Source organism: Vigna umbellata, chromosome 6 (assembly GCF_029865625.1).
Source record: "Vigna umbellata cultivar VRB3 chromosome 6, Vumbellata_1.0, whole genome shotgun sequence".
In the NCBI taxonomy this organism is placed as follows: Eukaryota; Viridiplantae; Streptophyta; class Magnoliopsida; order Fabales; family Fabaceae; genus Vigna; species Vigna umbellata.
This window is the reverse complement of record NC_142170.1, coordinates 29,117,801-29,145,560: the sequence shown is the minus strand read 5'-3', so window position 1 is coordinate 29,145,560 and position 27,760 is coordinate 29,117,801. Positions and strand designations below refer to the sequence as shown.

The 27,760-nt window shown below is 33.6% G+C and overlaps 3 protein-coding genes and 1 pseudogene across 7 annotated transcripts; 3 read left to right on the top strand and 1 right to left on the bottom strand.

The window, feature by feature from the left end:
- Window positions 1–1,881: 1,881 nt before the first annotated feature.
- On the top strand, window positions 1,882–4,249 carry LOC124832465 (uncharacterized). 3 transcript variants are annotated; one of them, XM_047306672.2, is made up of 4 exons: window positions 1,882–1,987; window positions 3,150–3,383; window positions 3,521–3,595; window positions 3,992–4,249. In XM_047306672.2, exons 2-3 carry the CDS (start codon window positions 3,207–3,209, stop codon window positions 3,575–3,577), a joined length of 234 nt encoding a protein of 77 aa, XP_047162628.1. In that variant the 5' UTR covers window positions 1,882–1,987; window positions 3,150–3,206; the 3' UTR covers window positions 3,578–3,595; window positions 3,992–4,249. The 3 variants fall into 3 exon arrangements, with proteins under 3 accessions (XP_047162628.1, XP_047162627.1, XP_087949306.1); XM_047306671.2 differs by having other exon boundaries at window positions 1,924–1,987; window positions 3,111–3,383; XM_088093180.1 differs by lacking the exon at window positions 1,882–1,987 and adding an exon at window positions 2,037–2,157.
- Window positions 4,250–11,502: 7,253 nt separating this feature from the next.
- LOC148197170 (uncharacterized) lies at window positions 11,503–13,287 on the top strand (annotated as a pseudogene).
- A 3,292-nt stretch (window positions 13,288–16,579) lies between these two features.
- On the top strand, window positions 16,580–18,834 carry LOC148197169 (uncharacterized). Its single transcript, XM_088092551.1, has 2 exons — window positions 16,580–16,803; window positions 18,267–18,834. The coding sequence occupies exons 1-2, from the start codon at window positions 16,689–16,691 to the stop codon at window positions 18,551–18,553; spliced, it is 402 nt and encodes a 133-aa protein (XP_087948677.1). The 5' UTR covers window positions 16,580–16,688; the 3' UTR covers window positions 18,554–18,834.
- A 2,550-nt stretch (window positions 18,835–21,384) lies between these two features.
- On the bottom strand, window positions 21,385–25,979 carry LOC124832459 (uncharacterized). 3 transcript variants are annotated; one of them, XM_047306664.2, is made up of 5 exons: window positions 25,859–25,979; window positions 24,170–24,460; window positions 23,898–24,020; window positions 22,364–22,654; window positions 21,385–21,744 (listed from the first exon to the last, which is right to left on the bottom strand). In XM_047306664.2, the coding sequence occupies exons 2-5, from the start codon at window positions 24,416–24,418 to the stop codon at window positions 21,535–21,537; spliced, it is 873 nt and encodes a 290-aa protein (XP_047162620.1). In that variant the 5' UTR covers window positions 24,419–24,460; window positions 25,859–25,979; the 3' UTR covers window positions 21,385–21,534. The 3 variants fall into 3 exon arrangements, with proteins under 3 accessions (XP_047162620.1, XP_047162617.1, XP_087949482.1); XM_047306661.2 differs by having other exon boundaries at window positions 25,792–25,943; XM_088093356.1 differs by lacking the exon at window positions 25,859–25,979 and adding an exon at window positions 25,710–25,730.
- Between the last annotated feature and the right edge of the window lie 1,781 nt (window positions 25,980–27,760).

The window sequence follows — 27,760 nt, the reverse complement described above, 5'->3', positions numbered from 1 at the left end:
CTTGTTTACCAGCGTTCGTCATAAGCAGCGCTTAGTATTATATTAAGCGTTCGTCCAAATGAACTCTCGATCTTAGATTGAGCGTTCGTCCTAGTTAGCGTTCGGTCTGATACTGAACGTTCGTTCAAATGTGCGTTCGTTCTATTTGGTGCTCGGTCATTGACCTGGCGTTCGTCCTAAGGAGGGTTCGGTTTCTACTGAACGCTCGTCCTTATAATTGCTTCGTGAGCGAACTTCAACAGCGTTCGTTCAATTTATTAATTAACGTTCGGTCTTTGACTGGCAGTGCTTGTTTCCGAATTTATTAATACTCTGGTTATTTATTTGGATTCATTTAAACTGTGATGGTCCTTTTCATTTAACCTCAAGTCCTTATACTTAGAATTTTCCTAAGTATTATTCTGATATTTTAGACTCAATCTCAGTTACATTACTCCTTTGTCTTAACGTCCGTGAATGGGTAATGGTTCGTTTCTTTTGTTCAGAAACGTGATATCAGTGTATTGTAATACATTCGTCTGGATCTATTAAAAGATAAACTTGGTTTAAATTAAGAGAGTGGAACATAGAATGGAAATCTGAATAAGAGGAATGTTTAACAATGTGCGAATGATAGTGTGAATGGATTTATTGGACTGGATTGTGAATGAGCGTTCCAAGGAGGAACGTCTCCATGATGTGAATATGAGAGGTAGTGTAGTATGACCATGGTAAAATCGCTGATGGCTGTTCATCCTGATATTCCGTGATTGCTCATCCTCATGTAGAGGAGAGTAGTTCATGCGTGGGAATGGCAGGAGACACTAGTCCTACATAGTACTTTGGGCTGATAAGGGTTAACCTCGGGTGGCAGCTGATGCGAATTCCAGTTATTACGTCACCCGGGTGCACGAACGCCTGCGGTTACATGGATCATACAGTCCGGACAGTCTTTAATTATGAGAATTTGCATGAGTTACTGTATGCGTGGATATATATGTATCTAACGATGTATGAATGGTATGATTGATTTACTATGTTTAAAAATTATGCTGATTGTATTGAATTAAATTACCTAAGCTTACCCTTGCAATTTCCTTGTGTTGTCTACTGTATATGTACGTCCGTCTTGTCAATGCGATGATCATCCGTTGTGGATGTGAGCAGATGGAGAGGCACCTCTTGAAGATATGCTAGAAGAAGAAAATTTGGAGGACGCCAACCTGTTAGAAGTAGAGGTTAAAGCCGAGCCTTAGCGCGCTCGTTAAGTTTTAGTCTTTGGTTTATCTGTATAGTTTTTTTTTTTTTTTTTTGGGACGTTCGGTCAGTTATTTTGTAAAACTGTTCGTTCTGATTTATTTCCTGTTACTCTGAAACGCTCGTTAGTTTGTACTGCAGCCGTTCAGCTTCGAAACCTTGAACTCTGTTTAATTTTAAAGACTGTTTACTGTACTGTTAATTGTAATTAATTCTGATCTATGGTAATTACTATATTTTGGGATGTTACACTTATCATGCGAGTTAATTTTAGGTTTAATTTCTAATTTAGTTTTTTATTTTTATTCGAATTTTAAAAATATTATAATTATTGATTTTTTTTTCAATTTAATCTTTTGATTTGTAAAGTATCTAATTTAATCTTTTAATTTTTTCAAAATATTTAATTTGATTGTTTTCACTAATATGTTTGTCGTCAAGAATGAAAGTTCTCGATACAGATTTATTTTCATTAATTTGGTTATTTTTTTTACATATATTGTCGTATTTGTGCAGAAGAATTATTATTTATAACAAAGGGCATTAATAAAAAAAATTCAAATTAGACATTTTAAAAAAGGAGTAAAACCTAAATTAGAAAAATAAAGACCAGAGATTTTTAAAAATTCTAATAAAATTAAAGAAAAATTAAGCCAATGATTTAGGTTGTTGTGGTAGGCTCTTTGAATAAACAAAGCATTTTTGTTCCAAAACGGTGCGGTTTGAAGGAAGTTCTTCTCTCTTTCTCTTCGTAAGTTCCTCTTTACCTTTCATGCTAGGGTTCCAATTCCTCTTTACTTCTACACGTAATTTTGTCTTAGTTCTTTCCCTTCTAATTGTTAATACTTTGAAAGTAGAAAGTAGAAGAGAAAAAGAAAACTCAGAGGCCATTCTTCCAACTTTGAGAAAGGAAATAAATAAGTTGAGAATTTAATTTTGATTCACTTTGTGTGTATTTTAGGCGATCCATTGTGTGTTGTCCATTTAGAAAAAAGTTAAACACCTTCTGCACTGAATGAAATATGTCTAACTAAGGTTTACTTATATTGTTTTTGTTGTAGATTAAAGTGATATAAGATATTGTGTAGAATTTCATTTTATTTAGTGGTGTACTATATTGGAGATTGTACTGTAATAATCTTTGGTGTAACTGTTGAATTCTATTTGAAAATTTGCTTATCTCTCTGTTGTCCAGTTGACGATGTTGGAAACTTGCTCTGTCTTTTGATATGTTGTGGGTTTTAGGATTCCTTATGGTGGTGATTTCGTTTAAAATGACTGAAAGAAGGGTGCTGTTTTAAATCAAATAAATTTTTAATACTTGCGATGATTACAAAGGAAGACACTTCAAAATAAACTCGATGCATATTTAAGTTGAAGACTTCACATCAAATGAATACTTGTCAGTTGTACTTTACATTTTTCATTTAATTCTGCTTACTCGTGTATGTTATATAATGGTTGTGGTATATATTTTTATATTTTCAAATTTGAAGTACCTTCATGTGTCTTATAATGTGTGAGGTTGTTTTCAAGCTTTGTAGGTCAAGAGTCTAGAAATGTTCATTGGTTATATATATGAATACTATAAATACTCAAGTTGTTTCTTACCTTGTTGATAGTAATTTGCTAAAGAATAGAGGCTTATCTCAAGCTTTTAGTTTTTTAGGATAATTGGCATCATTAGGCTGCAATGAAACTGAAGCATTTTAGGAAAACCTATGTGTTTAGTGTGTGTAACCTAAGTGACTGGTCGGAGAATTAGATTTATAACCAGTGTGGAGTTTATCATGTTTTAATGCTATTATGTTGTTATTGATGAGGTTATATATGTCCCTTTTGAAGTCTTTCTACTCTTTGATTTTTTGGTGTAGTTGTGCTGTCTGAGTATTTCTCTTTTGATGTTTGCTCAGCTGAATTAAAAAGTGGATTCCTTTGATCATTTGAAGGGTAGCAATACCCTTGATCAAATGATGGAGAGTGGACCTATTGATCAGCCTAAACCACAACAACAAATGTGGTGTGAGAAAAAACAGACTGCTGTCCATGAGGAAATCAAGAGAATGAACCAACTTCCTGCTAATAGTGCATATGGCATGCATCGTCTTAAGGTTCTTAATAAAATTCTGCAATTAATGTCAGTTAAGGTAAACCATTCTTTGTTTATCAGCCTTAGGTTGTTTAGTCATATACTTGGTCTTATTTTTTAGTTTCATAAGCATGTATTTGAATTTTGGTCATAACAAGTGACTAATCCTATTACTCTTTTATGCTGTTATTTCAGAGAACTGTATCACAGGAGCAGGAGTTGGAGTTGCTTTTTGCGGGCCTTTCTCTGTAAGAGTTATCATTGATGATGGTAAGTTCCGGGGGAATCAATAGTAGATTTATAACTATTTTGCAATGTTCTTTGTTCTGTGCATATGAAATCTAAATGCTTGTTCTTTTCGCATTGGAGAAAGGATATTTTTACAACCATCTATTATTTACACAACTATTTGACCACTATTTTTAATAATAAAATATTAAATTACGATATTTAATTAAAATATAAATTATTAAATAAAAATAGTTGTAGAATAGTGATATTAAAATATTATTGTCAACATAACGTGGCTCTTCGGCTTTATATATTTTGTTCCTGAAATTCATAATTGCAGTTTGTGTTTTTGTTTTTAAATTACATTAATGTAATTTGGGTGCTTTTTATGTTTTTAAAACCAACTGATCCAGGTGTCTTTTATTTCTCATTCAGCCCCTCATAATCTGCACCTTGAAGGTCAAAGGGGAAAGCACAAGGCTTGTGGCTGTCTTTAAACAATCTTGCTCCTCTTTAGCTACTGTGTTTAATATAATAATAATATACATCATGTTGCATGTAAAAACAGCCTCCATCCCCTGTTTTCCTTCATGTCATTAGTGGTTCATTCATGCTATGGAGGATGATCTTTCTTTCATATTCTGTTCATGGATCATCTAAGTCCGTTATTGATAAATTACGTAATTCATGCTATGGATGATCTTTCTTTCACAAGCTGGTCATAGTTCATCTATGTCCATTGTTGATAAATTCTGTAATGGCTCTGGAGATGACCTGAAAAAGAAAATGTTGAACCCCAGTGCAAAATATATTGTCAATGTTTGAGTTTTTTGAGTTGTTAGAACAAAATTTTAGGGTGATGGTATTATTTTTTTGTGTTGTTTAATGAAGACACACATTAGTGATTTTGGGTACAGTCAAAGCATGTGTTTTAGTTTTTTTTATTTGGCTACTGGTAATTAAATAATGACAAGCTCATTTGTTTTATAAAATATTTTCTTTACATTTGAAAGTAATAAACTCCTTTATAATGTCAACTGCGAATAAAATTATCATTTTGATTGAATTTTCATTTTGTTGGTGAACTGATATTTGAAACATAGCATAAACCATGGTAGTTGAATCGCTTCGCCCATAAGAGAGTTTAAATTTTGAATTGTGACTCGTATTGTGAATAGGAAGATTTATAAACATTAAAAATTATAACATATATAAAATTGTAAGATATATAAATATATAGTATGTAAAAATGAAATTAATAACAAAATCTCATAGTTAAATAGAGTGGTCGTATATATGTATATTGCTACACAATTTCAGTAACGGCCTTAAAAGAATAGTGTAGTTGTTACATAAGATTCTTACAACTATGTTTATATGTTACTAAACAAATTCTATCATGAAAAATGGCTTGATGGCTTTTGTTACTGTGATTTCTATTATAAATAATATTACTAATATTTATAATAATTATTACTCATAATTACAAAATAAATATCTTATAATCTAGAATTAGAAAGAGCAAATTAATCTATAAATGGTTTAGTTTATTCTTAGAAAATTATATTAAAGTATTTCATGAGATAAATTAATTTTTATTGATACAAATCAATTTAGGAATTATCTAACTTATTCTTAAAAAATTATATTAAAATATTTAAGGAGATAAATTAATTCTTGATTGATATCTCTCCTCTAATTGATGGGTTGGTCAAGAAACATCAATTTGATAACAAGAAACTAATGACGTGAGCTAGGAACAATCTTAGTAAGAATGTCTACAACTTGAAGTTGAGTAGTGACATGAGGGGGTGAAATAACATGATCATAAACTTAATGAATAAAGTGACAGTCTACTTCAATATGCTTGGTGCGCTAATGATGACTCCTGACTTGATGGAACCAGTGGCCAAAAGAGGAATGAAGGATGTAGTGGAATGAATAAATAAGAAGTAGAGGTGATTGATGTGATTCAACATGGTTTAAACGATGGATTGAGATGAGGTAATGATGAATTTTTATGGTTGGAAGGTGGTTAGAGGAGGCCTCTTTAAACTCTCTAAATCGTGACTCTCAAGGTGAGAAATGTGCTATGGAGTACTCTCAAGAGAAGAACAACTCATTCACTCAAAAGTCCTGAATACATGGGAGGAGCTTTGCTTTTATAATGACGCAAAGACTCCCGAAGTGTAACTACCAAGCTAATCATTAGCCTACATTCACAGATGAAGTGCCACATGGAAGCCTACATGTACAAGGTAAGAAAGACGTGTAAGACATGTGTGAAATACTATAGAAGCCTCTAGACAAAAACGTTGAGTGGAAGACACTAGTCGTTCGGCGCTTGATATGTGAGATGGGTGTAGGCAGCTACTGTAATTCTTGGCGCTAGCTACCTTGGGATTTTGCTGAGCACCCACTCGTTGAGTGACTTGGCCACGTCGTTGGGCGACCATGGAAAGCCTTGATGGGTTGATCTTGAGCTTTCATGCTCCTTGTTGATTGGTCTGGACAACCTTATTTGATCCTTGTTTAGTTATTTTCCTTTTGATAGGTCCATTGTTTGGACTCAAGGTACAATCCACTCCTTCTTGAGAAAGATATGTCCTCAAATTTGGCGGGTCGTCTTTATTCTAAAGACATCTGGATTTATTATTGAAGTTGCTCCTAACATTCTTGGAAGTTGGTCATTCTTGGATGACTTTATTTTTTTGGGGTCCACATGAACCCTTCCTGGATCAAATATCCTTCTACAATAAACATCAAACATAATCTTAATTAATTTTTGTTTTATAGAAAAGGTAGATAGAAAGATAACATTAGAAGAAGACCTCCTCATATGTTGATTTATTTTATTGATGAAAATTGTGAGTCCTATTTCATAAAAACTTTTATTTTTGTCTTTAGTTAGTTGGAACCTTTATAACAACCTCTTTAAGCTAGGGCCAAAACATGAAGAGATGTTATGGTGATGATGAAGGTGGGGAAGCTATGGAGGATAAGGGGTAAGGCTCACAACCTTTGGTGTTTTAATGGTGATGGGATGATGTGTTGAAGATGCTCTTAAAGAGGTTAGGCAAACTCTAGAGGAAGGTGGCTACAGGAGACCACATGGGATGCTCTAGCCTTACCTTTAAAGACTAATAAAATGACTCAACAATTTGACAGTATTTCATTACTAATCTCAAAGTGACTACAAGGGTGGAAACACCTCTATTTATAGGCTAAGGGTGTTTCCAAAATGTAAAAGCAAAACCCTAAAAACACTACCTTGACCTAACTTGGAGACAAAGGAAAAAATCATTTCCAATAAGAGAAGGACATGTGACCACTACTTGTGGAAAACCCTTTCCATTCCTAGAGTGACATGTGACCACTAATTGTGAGAAAATCTCTCCAATGTAAGCATAACACATGGCCACTCTCACATGGGACATCCCACACATCCTTGTCCACCAAGCTAGGTTAAAACTTTGACCACATGATCAACCTAAGCTCATGGACATGCACTTTGGGTCAACATTGGGCCTTGGCCTTTGTTGACTCAAGTGGTATAAAAACCCTACATTATTTAGCCTAAAATACAAGGCCTAAATTAAATCCAACACTACTTGACTCATAATTCAAAGCCTAAATAAATCTCAGACTACTTGACCCAAAATACAAGGCCCAAAACTTATTCCTACTCTAGAAGCTCCATGAAGGCCTAAGATGGCCTTGAAGAGAGAGTCTAGGCTCATCTTTCACAGATGACTTCAACTCTTCTTAAAAGTGATTGGTCATGGCTAGAGGGGATGTCATCAAACCTAAAAGGTAACACTAACTCAAGATGTTATTTGGAAATTTTGTTGAGGAGTTTAAAATAATGGAGGATGGAATTGAAATATTTTCACAAGAGAAGTTTGGAGAAAAACATAAAGACTTAATGATAATGGGAGAAAAGATTAAGGATTGGAAGACTCCTTTAAAACTCTTGACTCCATCATAATTGTGGGAGTGGAAGGTGTCTTCAGTAGCACTTCTTTGAATAGGCTTTCTTCCCTCTGCTTTTCTCTTATCTCAATTTCATCTTTATCTTTCTCTATTTCTCTTCTCTCATTTTCTGCATTCTCTTTCTTTTCTTTCTCCTCCCTTTCTCTTCTATCTTCCTCATCTTTGACTCTTTTAGCTCTTAGAATTTCTTATTCTCTAACTTTTAAAGCTTCTTTTTCTTTCTCTTTAACTCTCTTAATTTCTCTTCACTCTTTTTAGCCTCTCTTTTTCTTTTATCATTCAAGAATCTTTCAAGTTTTTTTTTCAAACTCAGCTTCCCTAAGAAAGAACTCATCTACACCTTTAATGAAATCCTTTTCCTTTTTAATGAATTCTCTCATTAGTTCTTGGTTTCTCTCAAACGAAGGAGGAACAAAGTTTCTTCTCAAGCAAGCTTTCGATTCACTCCAATCTCTAATGAGGGATTTTCTTCCTTTTCTACTCTAGACTACCTATGACTCCACCATTCACTTGCATATCCTTCAAACCTAGAAATGCATAAACTAAGAATATAGGATGTACTATTTATAGTAAAGAATGGATGCAATTCATCAATTTCCTTTCCCAAGCTAAATATGTTAATGTATTTATGTCTTCACCAAAGAAAGGAATATCTCTCTCAACCTTATATTGAAATCCATCATTATTCCTATTTTCTCTTTTCCTTAGATGCACTTCTTCTTGTTACCATAGATTGAATTCTTTGAGTTCTTTAGAAATTTGTTTCAAAGTACTGAATTTCTCATAATCACTCATTTTATGGTGAGATTGATGTCTAGACATCTTTTAATTTCAAATTTTATCCTAAGTTGAAAAGGCTTAAGATTTCACCAAAAGACAATTCTTAAGTAAGAGAGGTGAATCAAAGACTATTTAAGTACTAAATTTTACCTAGCTAGAATGTCTTAGACTACTTACTTGACCAATGTCAAAGAATGACTTTTGAAATTAAAAAGATAACTCATACCAGCAAAGTTGAATTTTAAAACAACTAGACACCTATTCGGACTTTAGTGCGACAAAGCTTAGAGTTTAATCTTTTGTAGCCAAGTCACTCCTAAAAACACAAATTAAAAACAAAGTGGAAATCCTAAAGTGAGGCTTGTAGCTTTGGTTTCAAGACACACTCACCGTCTAAGTTCAATTTTAATTTTGAGTTCAAAAAGGTTGGCTAAGAGATGGAAGAACACCAAAGGTTCTTCCAAGACACTTGGTTTCAAAGGCCTTTTACAAAGTAACAGCAACAAGAAAAAATTACACATTCAAAACAAAGGAAATTAAGCAATCTCTCAAGTTGTAGAGGTATTTTGGAACAAGACAATAAGGTATCTCTTAAAACTAGTTTGAACTATTAAGGTTTTACTCTCAAAATGGGTCTGCATATTGCTATTTTAACTCACAGACAATTGCATTCTACTATAGTGCTTTTTTTTTCTCCATTTTTTTGCTGTCAATTCAAACCAATTTGATCATTTGCAGCCTTTTGGATTGGCGATTCTGGAAAGCTTCCACCTCCTAAGATGTTACCACTAGTTACGGTAAGCTTTCTAAAAGGAAGTAAAAGATATATAATTTATATAAGATGTTTAAGCGACAGGTTTTATGATGTGCGTAAGTAGAAAACGTTTCAAAGAGCTAAGCAGAAAACCATAAATTTTATACTGGTTCACTGATCCTAAGCTAGGTCCAGTTTTCCTTTAAGAACTAAGGGGTTCCACTAATCTTTAAGAAGATTACATTAGTTTTACCTCTGCAAGTTTACAACGAGTATTCTCGTAACTCTTAGTTCACTTAGTCAACAAAACTAATCAGAGTTTAATCACTCCTGGTTTATAAGTATTCTAACCACTTTTGGAGTCAACCCTAGACAACACGTATAAATTGTTTACCAAATTTAGGTAGACTGTGTACTGCATGACTTGAGCCAACTCGGGAGAATTTTACCAAATTAACCCGAAAGTTGAGCGAAACTTCCATAAGCTGCGAAAAGAATTACAATTTGGGTGTTCTACTAAGGGAATACCTTTCACGTCTGAAGCCACACTTGAAGCCATAACACCTCTATTATCTCTAATTATAAATACATTCTCTAATCCTTCACCTGATCCTAACCGAAACAAAATGGCATAAGGAACTACGGCAATTAGTCACCTCTCATAATACAGTCATTCGTAATAACACTGAATATCCTAATGAGGTATGAGAGTCTGACCAATTAAATGCCCTGCCAAAATTTAGTGGGTTATCAAAGGATAATCCACACAAACACTTGAGATAGTTCCACATGCTGTGTGAAAATTTTAAATCTCCCAAAATCATCGTGCCTGCATCTCACGACTACACCACTCCAATCCCAATCTGAAACCCTAATTTAGATGGGGAAGGGGACTACCACATAGCAGTCCCAAATTGAACAGTAAAATTTTTCAAATATCTCTCATTTGGTCAACTCTTGTTAAACCCTATATCCAAAGTGTAATTTTAGACAACATAAGAAGGACTAAAGTGCAAATATTGGAACGTTTTGGGCTTTTATGCAATTTTGAAGAAATAAAAAGGGTTGAAATGCAATTTTTTGGAAAATTCATTGAGAATAATTTATTAAATATTTTTCAAGATAATTATATATGAAAATATCAACAGAAATATCTACCAAATATTTTAAAAACAGATTAAATCTATTAGGAAGATATTACACTACGAGATAAAAAAAATGTTATCAACAGAATAACCAAATCCAAGTCCAATCAAAACCTATATAAAGAAACCTAGGGGAAGCAGAAAAAAAAAATCATTTATTCACTCAGAATTCTCCACTAGAAAGTAATCATTCATCACTCCTCTCACTTTTATTTTGATCATGTATTCCACTCTATTCATAGAAGACTAAATTTCTAGGACTAGATAAAGTAGATGAGACAAGAAATGTGACACAAGAATAAGAAAACGAGAGACTCTTGTCTCATTAAGAAACAAGAAACAATAATCTGACAAGGAGATATGAAAAAAAAAACAAATTTACATCATGTGAAAAATAGAAAAAAAAATTAAAATTTTCAAAATAGATTGACCGACTTGACCATTCACTAATCACCGACTCTCGAATCACGATTTACCTCGCCATTCAAATCTACATATTGTGCTATTAAAACATAATTAGAAAAAGGTTTAATCATTCAGGAGGTCCCTTTTTTCAGTCAGAATCTCAATTTGGTCATGTTCTTATTCGGCATCTCAATTGAGTCCTATTTTTATGAAAATTGCAACAATTGGGCCCCTACCGTTAAATTGGGCCCAACGACGTTACTCTATGGTTGACGTGGCATGCTGGACTGACTTCTTATTTGACGTTGCTGACATTAGTAGGGGCACCTGAGTCTCACGTGGATATTTAATTTTTTTAAAAACAAAGAAATGGAAAGTAGGAATGAAATATTAGGATTGAGATTGAATTTTATCGAATTAAGGATTGGGATTAGGAGAAGTTTGTTTTGACATTGTAGGGTTCGTGCAAAGTTCAATCAATTTCACAAATTGGGGTATCAATTTGGGGATTTAGGGTTTAATCATAGTTGACATTGACAGAGAGCGTGCAGTTCTCCATCAGGTGGTCGTCGGAGTTGTGGGACCTTCTTCTGCTAGAATCTCGAGTGGCCAGGATAGTAAAAGTTTGGTTTTGTATTGATTATTGATTAGAGGGGTCATATGTTGTGTTCTTTTCATTGCGATGTTGGGTGGTGGTCCCCCTCGTTGTATTGTGTTCCATTTTTTATTGGGATGTTGTGGTCCACCCATGTTTAAAGTTGTTTTTCTTTGTCTATGTTAGTGCATTTTGTTTATGGTTTTAATACATGTTTTTTTGTCATATGATTACATTATAGGTGTATAAATACATATATATAGTGTTTTACGTCATGGACGAGGATATTGAGGTTGTCTTTCACCATGGAGGAAAATTAGTTAATGATGGGAAGCTTAAGTATGAAGGGGGGGAGACATCTAGGTTTTTGTTTGACCTAGATGTTTGGAGTTATTTCGTGGTTGTTAGTGTAGTGAAAGGTTTGGGATACGATGGGTTTAAAGATTTGTGGTACTCTGCAGGAGGGGCTTCAGTGTTGGATGATAAATTAGAGTCTTTGTGTGATGACACTGTTGTCATGCATATGGTTAATTTAGCTAGGCTGAATGGTGAGGTGCATGTGTTTGTGATACACCCTGTTTCTGAACCCGAAGTCATACACATGCTGGAATATGTTGGTAAGGATGAAGGACAAGTTGAAGAGAGGATTGATGTTGATGGTGAACAACAAGTTGATTGTGTTATGGAGGAAGAGGTCCATGGAATTGAAGAAGTTGGTGGTGTGTTAGAAGAGATGGGTGATGTTCATGGACAAGTGGAAGTTGAGGCTGTTATGGAGGAAGATGTCCATGGAGTTGAAGAAGTTGGTGGTGTGTTAGAACAAATGGGTGGTGTTCATGGAGAAGTGGAAGTTGAGGCTGCTATGGAGGAAGAGGTGCATGGAGTTGAAGAAGTTGGTGGTGATGGTGAAGTAGAAGGTGAATAAGTGAATGAAGTTGAACAAGATGTTGATGTGCGAAGTTGGAATTCCTCTTTTGACAGTGGTAGTGGTGATGGAAATAGTGAGTGGTTAAAGGGACTTGTTGATGTCAATGTTGGTTGCGATATAGATGATGATATACATGCAGATTGGGAGGGGAATGTGGAAGTTGAAGACCAAAGTGTGTCAAATGACTTTAGTGGACCATGTTCCAGTGGGAGTTCTGACAACATGTTTGATGTTAATGTAGAGGGTGGGAATGACAAATGTGGGAATCAGAGAGGTTCATTAGATGATGAGTGAGAATTTAAACAATTAGTTGGTGGAGCAGATAGTGATGACGAAGTTAACGATGTAGAGGGTTATGAGACTTTTGCAACATTTGTTATGCCTAAAAGTATGGTTGACTTGAAGTGGGAAGTTGGGACATATTTTGCTGAAAAACAAGACATTTTGGATGGTATAAAAAGTTATGTGTTGGATAATAGAAGAAATATTAAGTTTGTTAAAAAGGATAAGAAAAGATTGAGGTTCAAGTGTGTGGGTGCAAAAGGTAAATGCCCATGGAGGTTATATTGTGGTTATATGGAGGCAGTCAATACATGACAGTTGAGAACTATGCTAGACAACCATACTTGCATCAGGGAGTTCAACCTTAAATTAATTGATGCCAAGTGGTTGAGCAAGAAGTTACAGAAAACAGTTAGAAAAAATCCAACAGTTAAGGGTGTGGATATAAGGGAAAAAATTCAAAGAAAATGGAACATTGGTATATCAAGGTGTATGACTTATAGGGCCAAAAACATTGCAATAGAGTATATTGATGGCTCTTTCAAGGAACAGTATAAAAGGTTATATGATTATGCCCATGAATTGCTGGCTAAAAATCCAAGATCAACAGTGAAAGTAAAGGTTGAGGATGTGGGGGGTGAAGTCCTTTTCAAGAGATTTTATGTATGTCTAAAGGCCTGTAAAGACAGTTTTCTGCCATGCAGACAAATTATTGGTTTAGATGGAGCATTTTTGAAAGGTAAGTACGGTGGTGAGTTGTTAACAACTGTGGGCCGAGATGGAAATGAGCAGATGTTGCCTATTGCATACGCTGTTGTTGAAGTTGAGAACAAGGATTCATGGAGGTGATTTTTGGAACTATTGGTGGATGACCTTGGAGGGGCTAAACTATGTTCTTCATTTACCTTTATATCAGACCAACAAAAGGTAATACTCATCATTCATTTTAACTTGAGGGCCTGAAGTTTTGGTTGCCTTTATTAATTACTTGTATATTATAATTGCAGGGTCTACTTCCAACAATACAAGAATTGCTTCCAAGAGTTGAGCAAAGATTTTGTGTGAGGCACTTGTATGTCAACTTCAGGAAGAAATTTCTTAACAAAAACCTCAAGTATTTAATGTGGAGGGCAACTATAGCCACACACCCACAAACCTGGGAGATGGAGATGAGAAACATAAGAGCACTGAACGAAGATGCTTTTAAGCATTTGATTGCCATCCCTCCAAGGTTAGTCTTCAAAACTACAACACAATTCGTTATTGATATAATGTGAATAATTATTTTATTATTTGTTGTAGGTATTGGTCAAGATCAAGGTTCACTACAACAACTAAATGTGACACCTTAGTTAATAATATGAGTGAGGCCTTCAATAGTGTCCTCGTAACTACCAAGAGTAAACGCATAATTACCTTGTTGGAGGAGATACGACTTTACATCATGCAAAGATGGGCCAAGAACAGGTCAAGCATATCATCATTTACTGGATCCATTTGTCCCAAGGTCCAATCCAAATTTAGAAAGGAATCTGAGTTAACTAAAAATTGGATTCCTAGGTAAATTCCATTAATGATTTATGTGTTATGTTAATTTGTTATTTTGGTTCATAATTATTGTTTCTTCTCCACAGTTGGTCAACCAACAAACTTTTTGAAGTTCGTCACATCTCTAACAGTAGAGATAAGTTCGTAGTCAACATAGATGATTGCTCATGCACATGCAGAACTTGGATGGTCATTGGAATTCCCTACTGTCATTCATTGGCTGCAATGAAGTTCCTCAACATTGATGGAGAACAGTTTATTCATTCTTGCTACATGAAGTTCACATATGAGGAGACATATTCATCAATTATATATCCCATAAATGGAGCCAACATGTGGAACATTACTCCATATCCTGATGTGTCCCCTCTACATAAAAGAGTATTGCTTGGAAGACCAAAGAGGAAACAAAGACTAGAGCAATGGGAAATGAGGAAGGATGATTCACGAATGACCAAATCTGGGTTGCGGAAAAGATGTGGCATATGTAGCATGGCCACAACAGCAGTCGTTGCCCATCGGCAACCCAAGCAGGACTTGTGCATTGCGAGGAACAAACTTCATCCACTCAACCATTGATGCCATCAACTTAACAATTTGAAATAGCACATCAGACTCAACCTCAAGCCTAGTATAGTGTAGGAATGCACTTGTGTAATAGTTTAAGCCTACAAAACATTATGTAATACTTTAAGCCTACAAAACATCATCTAACAGTACATGTAGATAACATGGAAGATTATGCTTTTGTCATCCAAATTCTGGTTTCATAGTTATTTTGGTATGTTTTATATTTGCTCAACCATTTTTCTTCATGCTATAAGGGCTGATATTTACAATATTGTTTAATGCTTTATCAAGTTTATGTAATCTGTACATGTACTTTTAATCATCTAATTTGAAGTTTGTTTGGACGAAATGCTTCATTTTACTGATTGTCATCCAATTCTTATTTGTGCTTATTAGTTCACTATGAACTCATGTCATATGATGGTTGTTTTTTATGGTGTTATGTTGTTTCACAGTTCTTTACCAAAAGTTAGAAACAATACTCTGAATTACTTTGTTCATTACCAAAAGTTAGAAATAATACAAACTTTTCAACTCAAAATAACTTTGGTTCATTGCATCCCAAGTACATTCCATCATAATTACAATGAAAACACTCCTATGAACGAAAGAACACTAATGTAACTACAGTAATGTTCACCACACAAAGAACAGAAACAACCCCTAAGAAAACGTTAAGCCTATTTTCCAATTTCTTCACTGATTTGTCCAAATCACTTATAATCTTCCATCCACCTTTCATTGCTTCTCTATTCAAGAAAGACTCAGTCTTGCCTTCACACTATACACTCCTTTCCCTTTCCACAACCCCATCATCAGCACACCATCTGAAGTAATTGCAACCACCATCTTCACCACCATTCTGTGACAAAAAAAAACACCAATTAGGGCAACCTCCAACTCAAAAAAACAACAACGAAAATACGTTACCTTGATCTTAGGGCAGCCCCAAAATTGCTTGCCTCTGTTCTTAGCTGTTCTCGTAGTTCTGACAACACATTTCATCCCACAATAGCAAAACGGAGTAACACCATCACTACTAGATCTTCCTCGACCACCACCACAGACCACATTACCGTCTTGCTTCCGCCACCCAGTGCATGACGAAGACGAATAGGGATGTGCCATCTTCAAGCACAACGAAGTTATCGACCTTCGGAGAAGAACAACAAGCTGAACGAAAATATACCCTTTTATTAGGGATTCAAGTAGGGATTTATACCACGCTATCTCCCTTCAACTTTTATCCCATATTTTACCAAGTTTTTAATTTTAAAACTACCCAAATCCACATCATTCAGTGTGCCACGTTAACCATAGAGTAACGCCGTTGGACTCAATTTAACGGCATGAGCCCAATTGTTACAATTTTCACAAAAAATAGAATCCAATTGAGATGCTGAAAAAGAACATGACCAAATTAAAATTAGTACAATTTGTATAGCGAATAATATGGTCCTTATACCATCTCAAACTATTTCGATGATTAGTTTAAAAGTTAGAATGATTTTATAATCATAATTTTATGATTTAATAATTATATGATTATATTATTTTTGTAATTTTATAATTTTATAATTTTATAATTCTATAATTTTAGAACTATATAATTATACAATTTTATAATTTTATATTTTTTACTTTTATAATTTTATAATTTCATAATAAAATATTAAAATAACATATGACAATAAATTAACAAAATAACATAACAACATACTAATTGCATCACTTTATATAATCGTATCAACAGTTAATAGAAAAATTAAACAACAAAATATTAATTGAATAATATAAATTTATTTAGTATTAAATATTTCAAAAAAATTATTAAGAACTTAATTAAAAGTTTCTAATTTTATCAGAAAGTTAAAATATAATTAAACCTAACATTAATATATAACTGATAATTATAAATAAATTTCTTAATTAGCATAAATTAATTTCATTTCATTTAGTTGAGAGCAAGAGAATATAAATTTGATTTGGCTCTTTGGTTACAAATATCTGATGTTATAAATAACATCTAAACTAAATAACATTGAAAGCTCCTCCATTACAACACAACCACATACACTTCCTTAATCCCCAAAGAAGATTATCATCGGAATCGAACACTACCACCGGAGAACATGGTCGCCGCCGTCACTGATATGGCCCGACGCCATACGCTTAGCCAAATACTGGTGGATCTCGTCAAGTTTGCCGTGGGTTCTGCCATAGATGGCTCTCGCAAAATCATACCAGGTCATTTCTTCTGCCTATTTCAAACTTTTGTTTTCATTTCACTCTCATCACTAACTGTTTGTCTAACTCTTCATATAGAATCTCTGAAACGGGTTGTTGCACTTCTTTTCTATCGGAATCCAACCTTTAGTGTTTGATTTGGGATAAATTTTAGGGAAATAAATTAATAGTCTTGTTTTTTATCAAAACATCTTCACACTCAACTGTAAAAGGAAGGAAATACTTAATCACAGTTGAATTAATTTGTGTAAAGGAATTAAATTATTTCTGTAACTAGTTTGAGTTTTTGATCGACTGAGCGCTCAACCATGAATTACTAATGTTGGGTAATTTATTTTGGTTTATACTTCTATTTTAGGTTTGTATGCTCTTGCTTTTACGTCTATGCTTATTTCATGTTGTATTTGTGCTTCAAAAAGTGCATCTAAAAATTGTGGAGGAGAGTGGAAAACGAGGTATTGGTATTGATATTATTTTACCTAAATAAAGAATGTTAAATAACACTCATTTAATATGTTTTAAGAATTGAAGTGAATGTATATGTGAAAAGTGAGTAATTAAACATTTCTGTGGAGCAACTTCAGAATTGGGAGTATCTTGTCCTCTGTTTGATTATGAATTTGTCAATTAGTCTGGTATTACTTGTCATCCATATTCTTGATTCTATGTCATAGGATAGCCATTGACTTGTGACTTTATTAACTGGAATTAGTTTTTCTTAAGCGAGGAGAGTGAAAAAGGATAAAGTAATGTTGATATTAAATCTAACTGGAATTTTTTTTTTCTTTTTTTTTGTGTTCTTAATTTTATCACGATTTAACCATTGACATTAATAGATATAAGAGTATTGTATCCTCTAAAGGGTACTTCTCATTTTGTAAGAATCATATCCTTGATACTCAGCTGTTATTTCTGGGGAGTTAAATTCAAATCATTTGCGATTTCTCACATCCCCTCCTTTGATTTTAGAGATAACTGAGTGCTTTAAACATTTGGTGAAGAGTTTGGTTTTCTGTCTGTCACGTGTATGAAAATGCTTTTTTGGAAGAGGCAAAACTCACATCGATGATTTTTACACTGAGAATCAATTTTTAACCATCAGCTTGAGGATATACTTACCTAAAACCAAGAAAACTTCACTCCTTATGACTTTACTAAGAATTAAGGGGAATTTACTGCACTCAATGAGCTCTTGAATCACAATGATCCTTTTTAAATTTTTTTAGTTCTCAACATTGCATCCGTTTCTAATTTCTTGTTCTTCATTTAATGCTTGAAGGTTGAGAAAATTCTTGCAAGTTTGTCTTATACTTGAGATATTCCTGCTACATTGACTATATACATTATCAATGTTAAATGGAAAATTAGTTCCTTCAGTTACATCGTTTTTGGTTTAGTATTTGTGTGAAAAAAATGTCTCTACTGACGTACATATGCAAATATCATTACTGTATTTGTTACAGGTAGGAAGCAGGTTGATAAGATGGTGCCAGAAGGATTGATTAACATACCCTTGCCAACCCCTGTAAATACCAAGAAACATCTTGACTTAACGGTTACAAATGACCTACATTATGAGACAAAAACGGAGGAAGTGAAGGAAGACATGAATAGCATAAAGCAGCAGTACAAAACATCAACCAAACGTGCTGATCAGTCACAGATTCCAAACAAATCGGATGATGGCTTGAAGGAAATCAATCTCGTGCAGGGCAAGGGAAGGAGAGTATTCATCCGATCTCGTTTATAGAATGGAATTTACATAACATACACCAGAGATTCTACATATAATTAAGATAGTGTAACATGATATGTGCTTTGGTTTTCTTCTCTCCCCTCTCACAATGTTAGATGGGAAGGGATAATAACTATCTTGCTTGGGGTTTCACCGTTCGAGTCTGAGTACTGTGACTCGTTGTGTATCCTATCAGTCACCACTTGAGGTTACCAAATCTCCTAGGTCTTATAACATGTCCTTCCCCATAGTATTGATATCATCATATAACATGCAGTTTAAGATCTATTTTTCAATGTCCTGTATGTAACGTGTCCTATAACATCGGTTTTTCAAAGAATTTACAACAATTAACAAACCCCACTTACTTTTGTTTATTTCATTGTATTAACATAAAAGTTGAGGGCATAGTTATGTGTTTAAAACTGGACGAATTGGTGAGATTATGAAATCTGAACTGTGTTTGTTATGAAACATTATTCTATTGGTTTGGCTAACTATTGCCATATTAAGATAACAACCGGGGAATCTTTTATTTAATTAAATATTTAATCAACTAAAGGAATTTGTAAAAACATTGGTTTATTTTCAGTTCTTGGGCCTGTTTTATTTTCAGTTCATGCACCCCCATATTTTCTAAACTTCACACTCCTAATCTTTATTTTATTTCTTATTTCTTTCTTTTTATTTAGGCTTGCTCTTATTTTATTTGCACCTTGTTAATTTGTTTTCTATTTTCGATCATTTATAGTATTTTATCTTAAACACTCACTTTTTAAAAATATAATATAAAAATAATAAAATTACAAAATAAAGAAAAAGAACAAAAAGATGATTTCTTGCATTTGAGAAGGTAGAGTAGTTGTGATTGCCAGAATTGTTTGTTTAATATCCTTCTTTTTTTCGAAATAACTAAATAAAGTTTTAAAGATATAAACACTCGTGTGATCGTGGACGTCGTTTTAGTACTTAATATTTTTTTTCTTAAATAATTAACATATGTTTTAAAAGCTGAATACTCGTGTGATTATCGTCCTAGTGCTTACTACATTTTTCTAAATATATAAATAAAGTCTTAAAGATAAAATACTCGTGTGACCGTCCGCGTCGTTCTAGTACTTAATATCTTTCTTTTCTTGAACATATGTTTTAAGGGTACGAGTACTTGTATAACCGCTCGTGTTGTCGTAGTGCTATATACCTTTTTTGTTTATAAAGAAATTAAAATATATTTATAAAGGTACTGAGTACTCGTGTGTCCATCGGCGTCAGCCTAGTACTTATTACCTTCTTTTTTTTTTCTCAACCATGTCAAAAATACCAAAAAAATATAGAATCTTCAAAAACTAAAAACATAGACATTTTCAAACAAACAAACAATCTTCTAATCAGAACTATGTGATCCCTAATTTTTCATTGTGAATGAGAATACGTAGAAGTAAGGTCAATCATTGTTGGGTTCACTTCCCAAAAATCCAAATCATTTTCGAAAATCATTTTCAGAAATCCAAATCATTTTTAAAGAACTACCTAATCGTGATTTATTATTTTGAATGAAAATAAGTAAGAGGAAGATCAAGCATTCTCAAGCCAAAAAAGCTAAAAAAAATATCTTTTATTTCTTTAGAGTATCATTTTTGGGATAATTAAAACCACATCAACTTCGCATATTTAATTAAAGATACTGTCTTCGGACAGGCCTTGGTAGGTATTAATACATTCCTTACATGTAACTGACTCCCGAATCCACAATTTGGTTTTCTTAAATCATGTCTTGCTTTATGGTTTTTGTGTAGTTTTTCCGAATAAACTATGATGGTGATTTCAAAATCTCTTTTTCAAACTAGACTTTTTCGTTTCTTCGTTCCGTCACGATTTTGTCTTAATTTCAAAATTCAGCAGTTGGAGGCCACTGAGGATTTTTCAAGATGTAAAGAGAATTTCGACCTTTGTATATTGAGAATGTATGCGGAAGATATTCAGCAGTATGTTGAAGCGTGTGAGGTTTTCCAACAGAATAAATATCAAAATTTATACCCAGCCGCTGTGTTGCAGCCGCAGCCAGAAGTCACAGATGTTTGGTCTGACATATCAAAAGATTTTGTGGAAGGTCTTACAAAGACACGTGGGAAGGATACCATAAAATAATAATGGTGGTTGTGGGACTCAATAAGTACGCTCATGACAAGGGTAAACTAAAATTGTAAATAAAATGATTTTTATCTAAGGTTTTTGACAGGAAGCAAACCAAAAGTGTGGCCTTAATGGCTAAGCTGGGCTGAATTTTGCTTCAACACCAATTATAACAGCTCCACTAAATTGACACCATTCAAGGCCTTATATGGATGTGACCCACCTCATCTCCAAAAGGGTACCACAGTACCTTTAGCAGTAGAAGAAGTAAACAAACATACTAACACATGTAAGAGACGATGTTCTCCACTACTTGAAGACGTACCTTTTGAAAGCACAAAATAAGATGAAAAAGTTTGTTGATCAACATATCGCACACTTGGAGATTGGTTATATCTAAAATTAATACCCCACAGACTGAAATCCTTGGCAAAGAAAAGGAATGATAAATTGAGTCCGTGATTTTATGGCCCTATACTTTCCTTCATATTCAATCCATTCCTTACACATACTTTCTTTGCAATTGCAAGATGAAAGAGGTTATGAAGCACATGAAAAAATGGCTATAGTAGTATATGTAATAGTAAATAGCTTGTAACTCAAGGGTTTCTATTGGAGTTTAGATCAACAAAAATAACAAGGTATGCAACGAATTAACACAGACACAATGAAAGCAGAAATGTGTGGAACAAAACTTTCTAGATCTTTAGAAGTAGTGTCAATGTATCTGCATCTTATTCAAAAGACTTTGGCATTTCTTGCACATTTATTTACTTATTGTCTCACGCACAAGTGAGGATCAGCACTGATATAGAAAGTAAATACATTGAATTTAAAAGTACTCAACAATCCTTGTCCTGGAATCACTTTGACTTTTTATCTAAAGCTACATTACTTTCGTTATAAGCCTTGTATGGTGCAGCTGTATACGCATATTGCTGATATATAGAGAAGAAAACCATCTCAATACAAACCAAAATGTTTTGGTAGCCTTCTTCAATGCGTTCCACAGTTAACCAGGAGTGACGGGATCGGATTATTCCCAATGCTGCCAGGAGATCAAGCACAATTCCCTGCATAATTGAATGAAATTAGCAGTTAACTTAATATATCATCTGCACTAAACCATCACAATTTTGTATATATAACACAGAGATGCCATATTTCCAGGATTCTTCGTGCGTATAGTTCAGAATCCTGAATAAGTTTAAGCGTAATTTGCTAGTCCTCAATATACATAGGGTGTGTCTGGAAGAACTTATTTATTGTTTATTTGGATTTATTTATTGCTAGTCCTCAATATAACAGCATATGCTAAGTGTATAAGCTGTTTTCAGCTTATTTCAAATAAACGTTTTTGGATAGTTCATGAAAATGACTTACAACTTGTATGAAAACAATTGAATTTATTTCCTCTTTGGTTAGAAATTTTTTATAAGTTCTTCTACCAATAAGCAAGTGATTTACCTAAACAGGCCTATAATCTAGAATCAATTAGTTAACTAAGAGTAATGTGCAGAGACGGAAGACTAGCAGTGATGATAAATTAGAAATTCCAAACCAGATAAAGCATTTCATCTTAAAAAAGGATATGAATTTTAATAGAACAATCTAAATTCTACAGAAGCAAAATCTTATATAATTGTTTATCCATCATGGTTCAAAATATCAAGCTAAGGCATAGGAGCATACCTGCCAAAAGCAGAAAAAGACAATTCCTTTTATGCACAAAAACTTGGCAAGAGGCTTATGCGGTTCCAACTCTTTAGAAAACACGTGGTAGAAAACAACAAGAGAATAGAGTGCAAGTGACACTGAAATGTTTAGGATGATTGTGTTTGCCCAGCTGACCCAACTGGGATAAACATCAAAATACTGCAGTGTTATCATCAGGATTGAGCACACCGGACGTATCACAACAAATTGCCAAGTCCAGTTTTTGAGAAGCTTCAGTGTCTTATGGTCCAAACGTGTAGTGTGAGGCTGCAGATTGTGGCCATGACAAGTAGAAATGTTCAGGGATGTAAGCATTACAATGTTTAGTGTAATTAATTGACGAACAAGTGTTGCTGATGATTCTAAGTATCTTATGAAGCATGCAACGTTATGCACAAAACCCCGCCTGCACTACGTAACTAGATCTCTCCTTCACTTGGCAAGAAGAAATGACTAGAGTTTTTTTCCAAAGTGAGGGCTTAGTATGGAAAACATGTAAAACCTGTACGTTTAAAATACCCTATTAGTTAGATTTTGTTTTTTATGAAAAATAAAGAGAAAAGAAAACAGGCAGGCTATTTAACTTTTAATATACTGCAAATGGTGGTTTTAATAAAACATATTTATTGTTATGTTAAATCCTAATGTCACTTCACAGTCATATTATGTGTGTGTATAGAAAACCAGGTTGTTGCCCCTGAAAAGGAAACATCAAATACAGTGAAAGTGGTCTCAGTGTTAGTTGTGGCTTTAAAAATGCAATATCTCAAAGTAACAGAGGAGAAATAATAAAAACAATAAAGCTGATATGATAGAAATATGATATTGATCTCTATTCATCTAATACTTCTTGCTCGCTCTGCTGCTCTTGTTGTAATATCATTAAAAAGGTGTGATTAAGAGTTGGGAGTGGATCCATGAGCAGGATCTGTGATCTAACTCCACTCAAAGACATTCAAACCCATAAAAAAACCGCATAACATAATCGTGCTGCCTATATGATCTAGCATTTCTCATAGCTAACAGGTTGTTGGGCTTACACACCGAGGAATTGATCTATAATGCCCAACTCTTCCCACATCGATTTCAACTCAGTAAAATACTCTGTGACTGTCAAAGTACCATGCCTGAAATTGTATAACTCTCACTGAAGTTCTATTGTATCTTGCAGATTCCACATTGACTATAAAAATAACCAAATAATAATATATAACTGGATGTAAAACTCACCTTACAAACTATTTTATATAGTTGAGTTAGGCCTAAATCAACTTTCTAATGATATCTTTTTCTATCAATACAGACTCATTGTTTATCACAATGGAAAGACAAATAACACCAGTAATGGATAATACTAACGAATAAAGCACCCCTTTTTCGTACATGGTCCAACAGGCCATACATCTACTACTCCAAAAACTTCACTTGTGTGATGCACCATTTCTGCAAACATAATTATGCAGCGGAGCACATTCATAAAACATTACAAAAAAGTTTGAGTATCAACCACCTGAAAAAGTGTCATCGGAAATGAATGGTGAATCTCTCTTCCCTTGATCTCATCCGGCACTATGTTCTTACTCAAGGAAATGTTCAAATAACTGTACATCAAGCTCAAAAACTTAGCAATCACCTGTTGGCAACACATTGAGGAAGTTGTGAACTACTGAATTATAATGCCTTAAATCTCTAAAATGAACTAAATTTAAATATACGTAGCATGAAAATACTAGTAAGGGTTACCCAGAAGACCATAATAAAAATTATCTGTATAAATCTTACCAGAGCCTCATAACACTCTTTAATGGAGTCCAACAGTGTGAAAAATGTTTCACTTCCAAAGAAATTGATCAAACCAACATAGGAGTCTACAGCATACAATGGGGCCATAAGGATTATAATTACTATGGCCTTTTGCTCCTTTGGTTTCCTCCAGTTTGAAACATGTTCTGCGAGTAGCTTCATAGCAAAGTGAACTGTTATCATGACACACAAAGTGGATCCATACAACACGATCTGTGCAGGATGCATTTGATTGTCTCTGATGTTGAGCTTGATAGTACCTTATTGAACCTGCAAAAGGATGACTAATGTGGTCAAGGGAACTCAGCCGAAGATAATAATATCGTGAAAGGTAGCTCATAGGACTGTAATGCAAAGCATAACCAGTTTTAGTAAAGACTCATTTATGGTTAACACTTAATATGAACATTATAATCAGTTACCATAATGACAGTTAACAATAAGGATATTAATTTTACAAGTTTGGAGTACGATTTTCACGATGGTGAGTCCGTTGATCATTTGTTACTTCTATGAAAATTGACTATTCATTTTCCACTTATCTGGTGAACCGGTGAACATGAAACTTCAATACTTCCATTCTTTTCCACTGATGGTCTGCCTTACTCCTATTACATTCCCCTACCCATTTCTCCCAACAGCTCAAGATTGACTAAACCCCACCAAATAGTCTTTTATACCACCCTGATTCTTTTCATGACCAGGCTTTACTGTGTCTCTATCAAATGACTCACATGACAACAAAAGAAGAATTCTTGCATCCAACTCAAAATCACAAGATAGAGGTAAAGATATAAGTTGTGATACAGAACAATCAGGCACTACGATGTTGGACTGTCCCAACTGAACCACACCATAGATGAGACACCCAAAAATCACAGAGACTATTCTCCAGGGAAATAGAGTACCGATCAAGCCACAACTTCTGTCCCTATTGGTGTTGCTCTATTTGCATAGCTAGGAACTGAACCCCTATCATATGTTTAGAAGGTCCAAGTTTAATCACTCATTTAGTACCACGTTTTCTAAAAAAACAGCCTCATTAATCCCCATTATTCCGTTCTGTTATGGAATCAACTACCTAAATCGCTCCATCAATACTCACTCTCCTAAACCCCTCCAATAATCAATGTCCTAAACCCCTCCATTCATTGCCAAGAACCCTAAACCCCTTTTAAATAGTCACACCTTCTAGAGCACAGAACTCGCCCTTGATCGAGCATAATAACACTTCTGCCAAAAACAAGTGTATTTCCCTGACATCTCAACAAAAGGGTAAGAAAAAAAAAAAAAACTCACTTCGAGTGAATGGTGTGACTGACTATAACACCACAACTACTAAATCTTATATGCCCTTCTGTTCTGCACCCTAAACCAAAAGTGAAGCCATGAATCTAGATTTATAGAGATTCCGAATGAATAAATGCACTCAACAAAAAAAAAACAAACATGTACACTAAATTTGTATCTCAAAGAAGCAAAATCATTCCAAAGAAGTGAATAAACCATATGATAGTACCACGACAGAAATATAATCACACAAATCATGAGCAAGTTTGGAAATACAACAGCAATGGCGATGTTACCGAACTTTGATTTACCTTCTTTGGTGATTTGTGTAATTGTATTTTGAAAGTAATAAACACCACAATTAAATTCTTGCCGTACCGTAGTAGGGAGTGATAGATTAAACTGGTGATGGAGAACACTATGATGCACAGTCAAAGTCCGGATCAACAACTTTCTGGAAATTATGAAAAGTCCAACAATAATATTTAATTTATACAATAAACATTCATATCATGTTTTTAAATATATAAGTTGTAGCATAAGATTTTATTGGTTTAATATCTATTTTGGTTCCTCTTTTCGTATGGTCTATTCAAAGTGGTGTTCCTTTTTTTCAAAAGTTTACTAACATTCTACTTCTCGCAAAAACGATGCACGTTAGTCCTTGATTACGGCGTTAAAAAGACTAACAGCTGCGCAGCTGACACAAAACTGATGAGTTGTATAGTTATGGTTGAGGTGACAGTGTGATTTGCTGATATGTGTTAAAATAAAATAATTTAAAATGAACCTACTTTTTTTGTCCACACATGCATCTCACCCTTACCCTACGGTTATCATAAAAGTAGGTTCATTTTAAATTATTTTATTTTAACACATCAGCAATTCACAATGCCACCTCAACCATGACTGTACAACTCATCAGTTTTGTGCCAGTTGGGCAGCTGTGCCGTTAGTCTTTTTAACGTCGTAACCAAAAAGGACTAACGTGCATCGTTTTTGCGAGAAGTAAGATGTTAGTAAACTTTTGAAAAAAAGGAGGACCACTTTGAAGAGACCCTACGAAAAAAGGGACCAAAATAGGTATTAAACGGATTTTATTCACTTAAATGGATTTGGGCGAGAGTGATTGAATTTGAGAGGATTTGAAGATAACTTTTTTTTGTTGTTTATTTGAGTGAATTTGAAGGTAAATGAAAGTAAATTTGGAAGTAAATTTTTTTAATCTGTCACATCAATCAAATCCTACATTAATTTTCACAAACATTGTTTCCAAATCTACTCTCATTTACCTCTAAATTCACTCAAATAAATAACAAAAGAATTTATCTTCAAATTCACTCAATCAATTTCTCTAAATCCAATTAAGTAAACAAAGATAAGATTTGTCGAAATTAATGATTCAAATCTATGTTTGAATGTACAAAAAGAATACTTTACATTAATTCTGTTAGTATGCAGTTTCTTCCCCTACAACACATGCTTTATTCTATATAAGAGAAGAGACACGGCGTTTTTTAATATTTAAAAAATAGAAAGAAAAATCAAAGTGATAAATATTAAATAGAAAGACTATTTAATGTATAAATGATAAATATTTAAGTAAGAGCTTTTTGGATCTGTTTAATGTATAAATGAAAGTTTAGAGAATGTTTAACACTTCCGATGCTCTACTTTTAATAAGATAATGAAAATATTTAATTTAGAAACAAATTAAGAATATAAATAATGCTTAAGTTGAGAACGTTAATGAATTTAATTAAAAAGTTAAAACTGCGGTGATCTTAAGTTACAGTATCCTACCTCTTAATAAATCCATTACTTTTTTTTCTTAGTCGGAAAAAATAATTAATATGAAAATAAATCAAGAGTAAAAGATCGACTGTTTCATTAGGTAATGACAACATGGTCCACTTTTTTTAAGAATAAAATTATAGTCATTTTGCGATAGTAATACTTATATTTAATGTGCATAATTAATTATATTTTACATCATCACTAATGCCATCAACAACAAAGTTTAAGAGTTATTATTGCTAGGTATGATGAAAATACGTAGGTGCTAGAAATGGTTAAATTAAATTATTAAATCAAAAGTGTTTAATATATTATGATTTTAATCATAGTTTTATTTAAACAATACAATTCATGTGGTTTTTTGTAATGAAAAATACAGATATGATATTGAAAATTTATCAACGATAAACTTATTACGACACAATATAAATTAGTTAAATATAATTTAGTAGCCTATTTAATATATTTCTAGATATTATGCAT

Coding starts and splice junctions, on each gene's coding strand:
- LOC148197169 (XM_088092551.1), top strand. CDS start 16,689: ATGGTCGCCGCCGTCACTGATATGGCCCGACGCCATACGCTTAGCCAA. Junction 16,804..18,266: donor CTCTCGCAAAATCATACCAG/GTCATTTCTTCT, acceptor TATTTGTTACAG/GTAGGAAGCAGGTTGATAAG.
- LOC124832459 (XM_047306664.2), bottom strand. CDS start 24,418: ATGCATCCTGCACAGATCGTGTTGTATGGATCCACTTTGTGTGTCATG. Junction 24,021..24,169: donor AAGAGTGTTATGAGGCTCTG/GTAAGATTTATA, acceptor TGTTGCCAACAG/GTGATTGCTAAGTTTTTGAG. Junction 22,655..23,897: donor TTCCGATGACACTTTTTCAG/GTGGTTGATACT, acceptor CACAATCTGCAG/CCTCACACTACACGTTTGGA.
- LOC124832465 (XM_047306672.2), top strand. CDS start 3,207: ATGATGGAGAGTGGACCTATTGATCAGCCTAAACCACAACAACAAATG. Junction 3,384..3,520: donor TGCAATTAATGTCAGTTAAG/GTAAACCATTCT, acceptor CTGTTATTTCAG/AGAACTGTATCACAGGAGCA.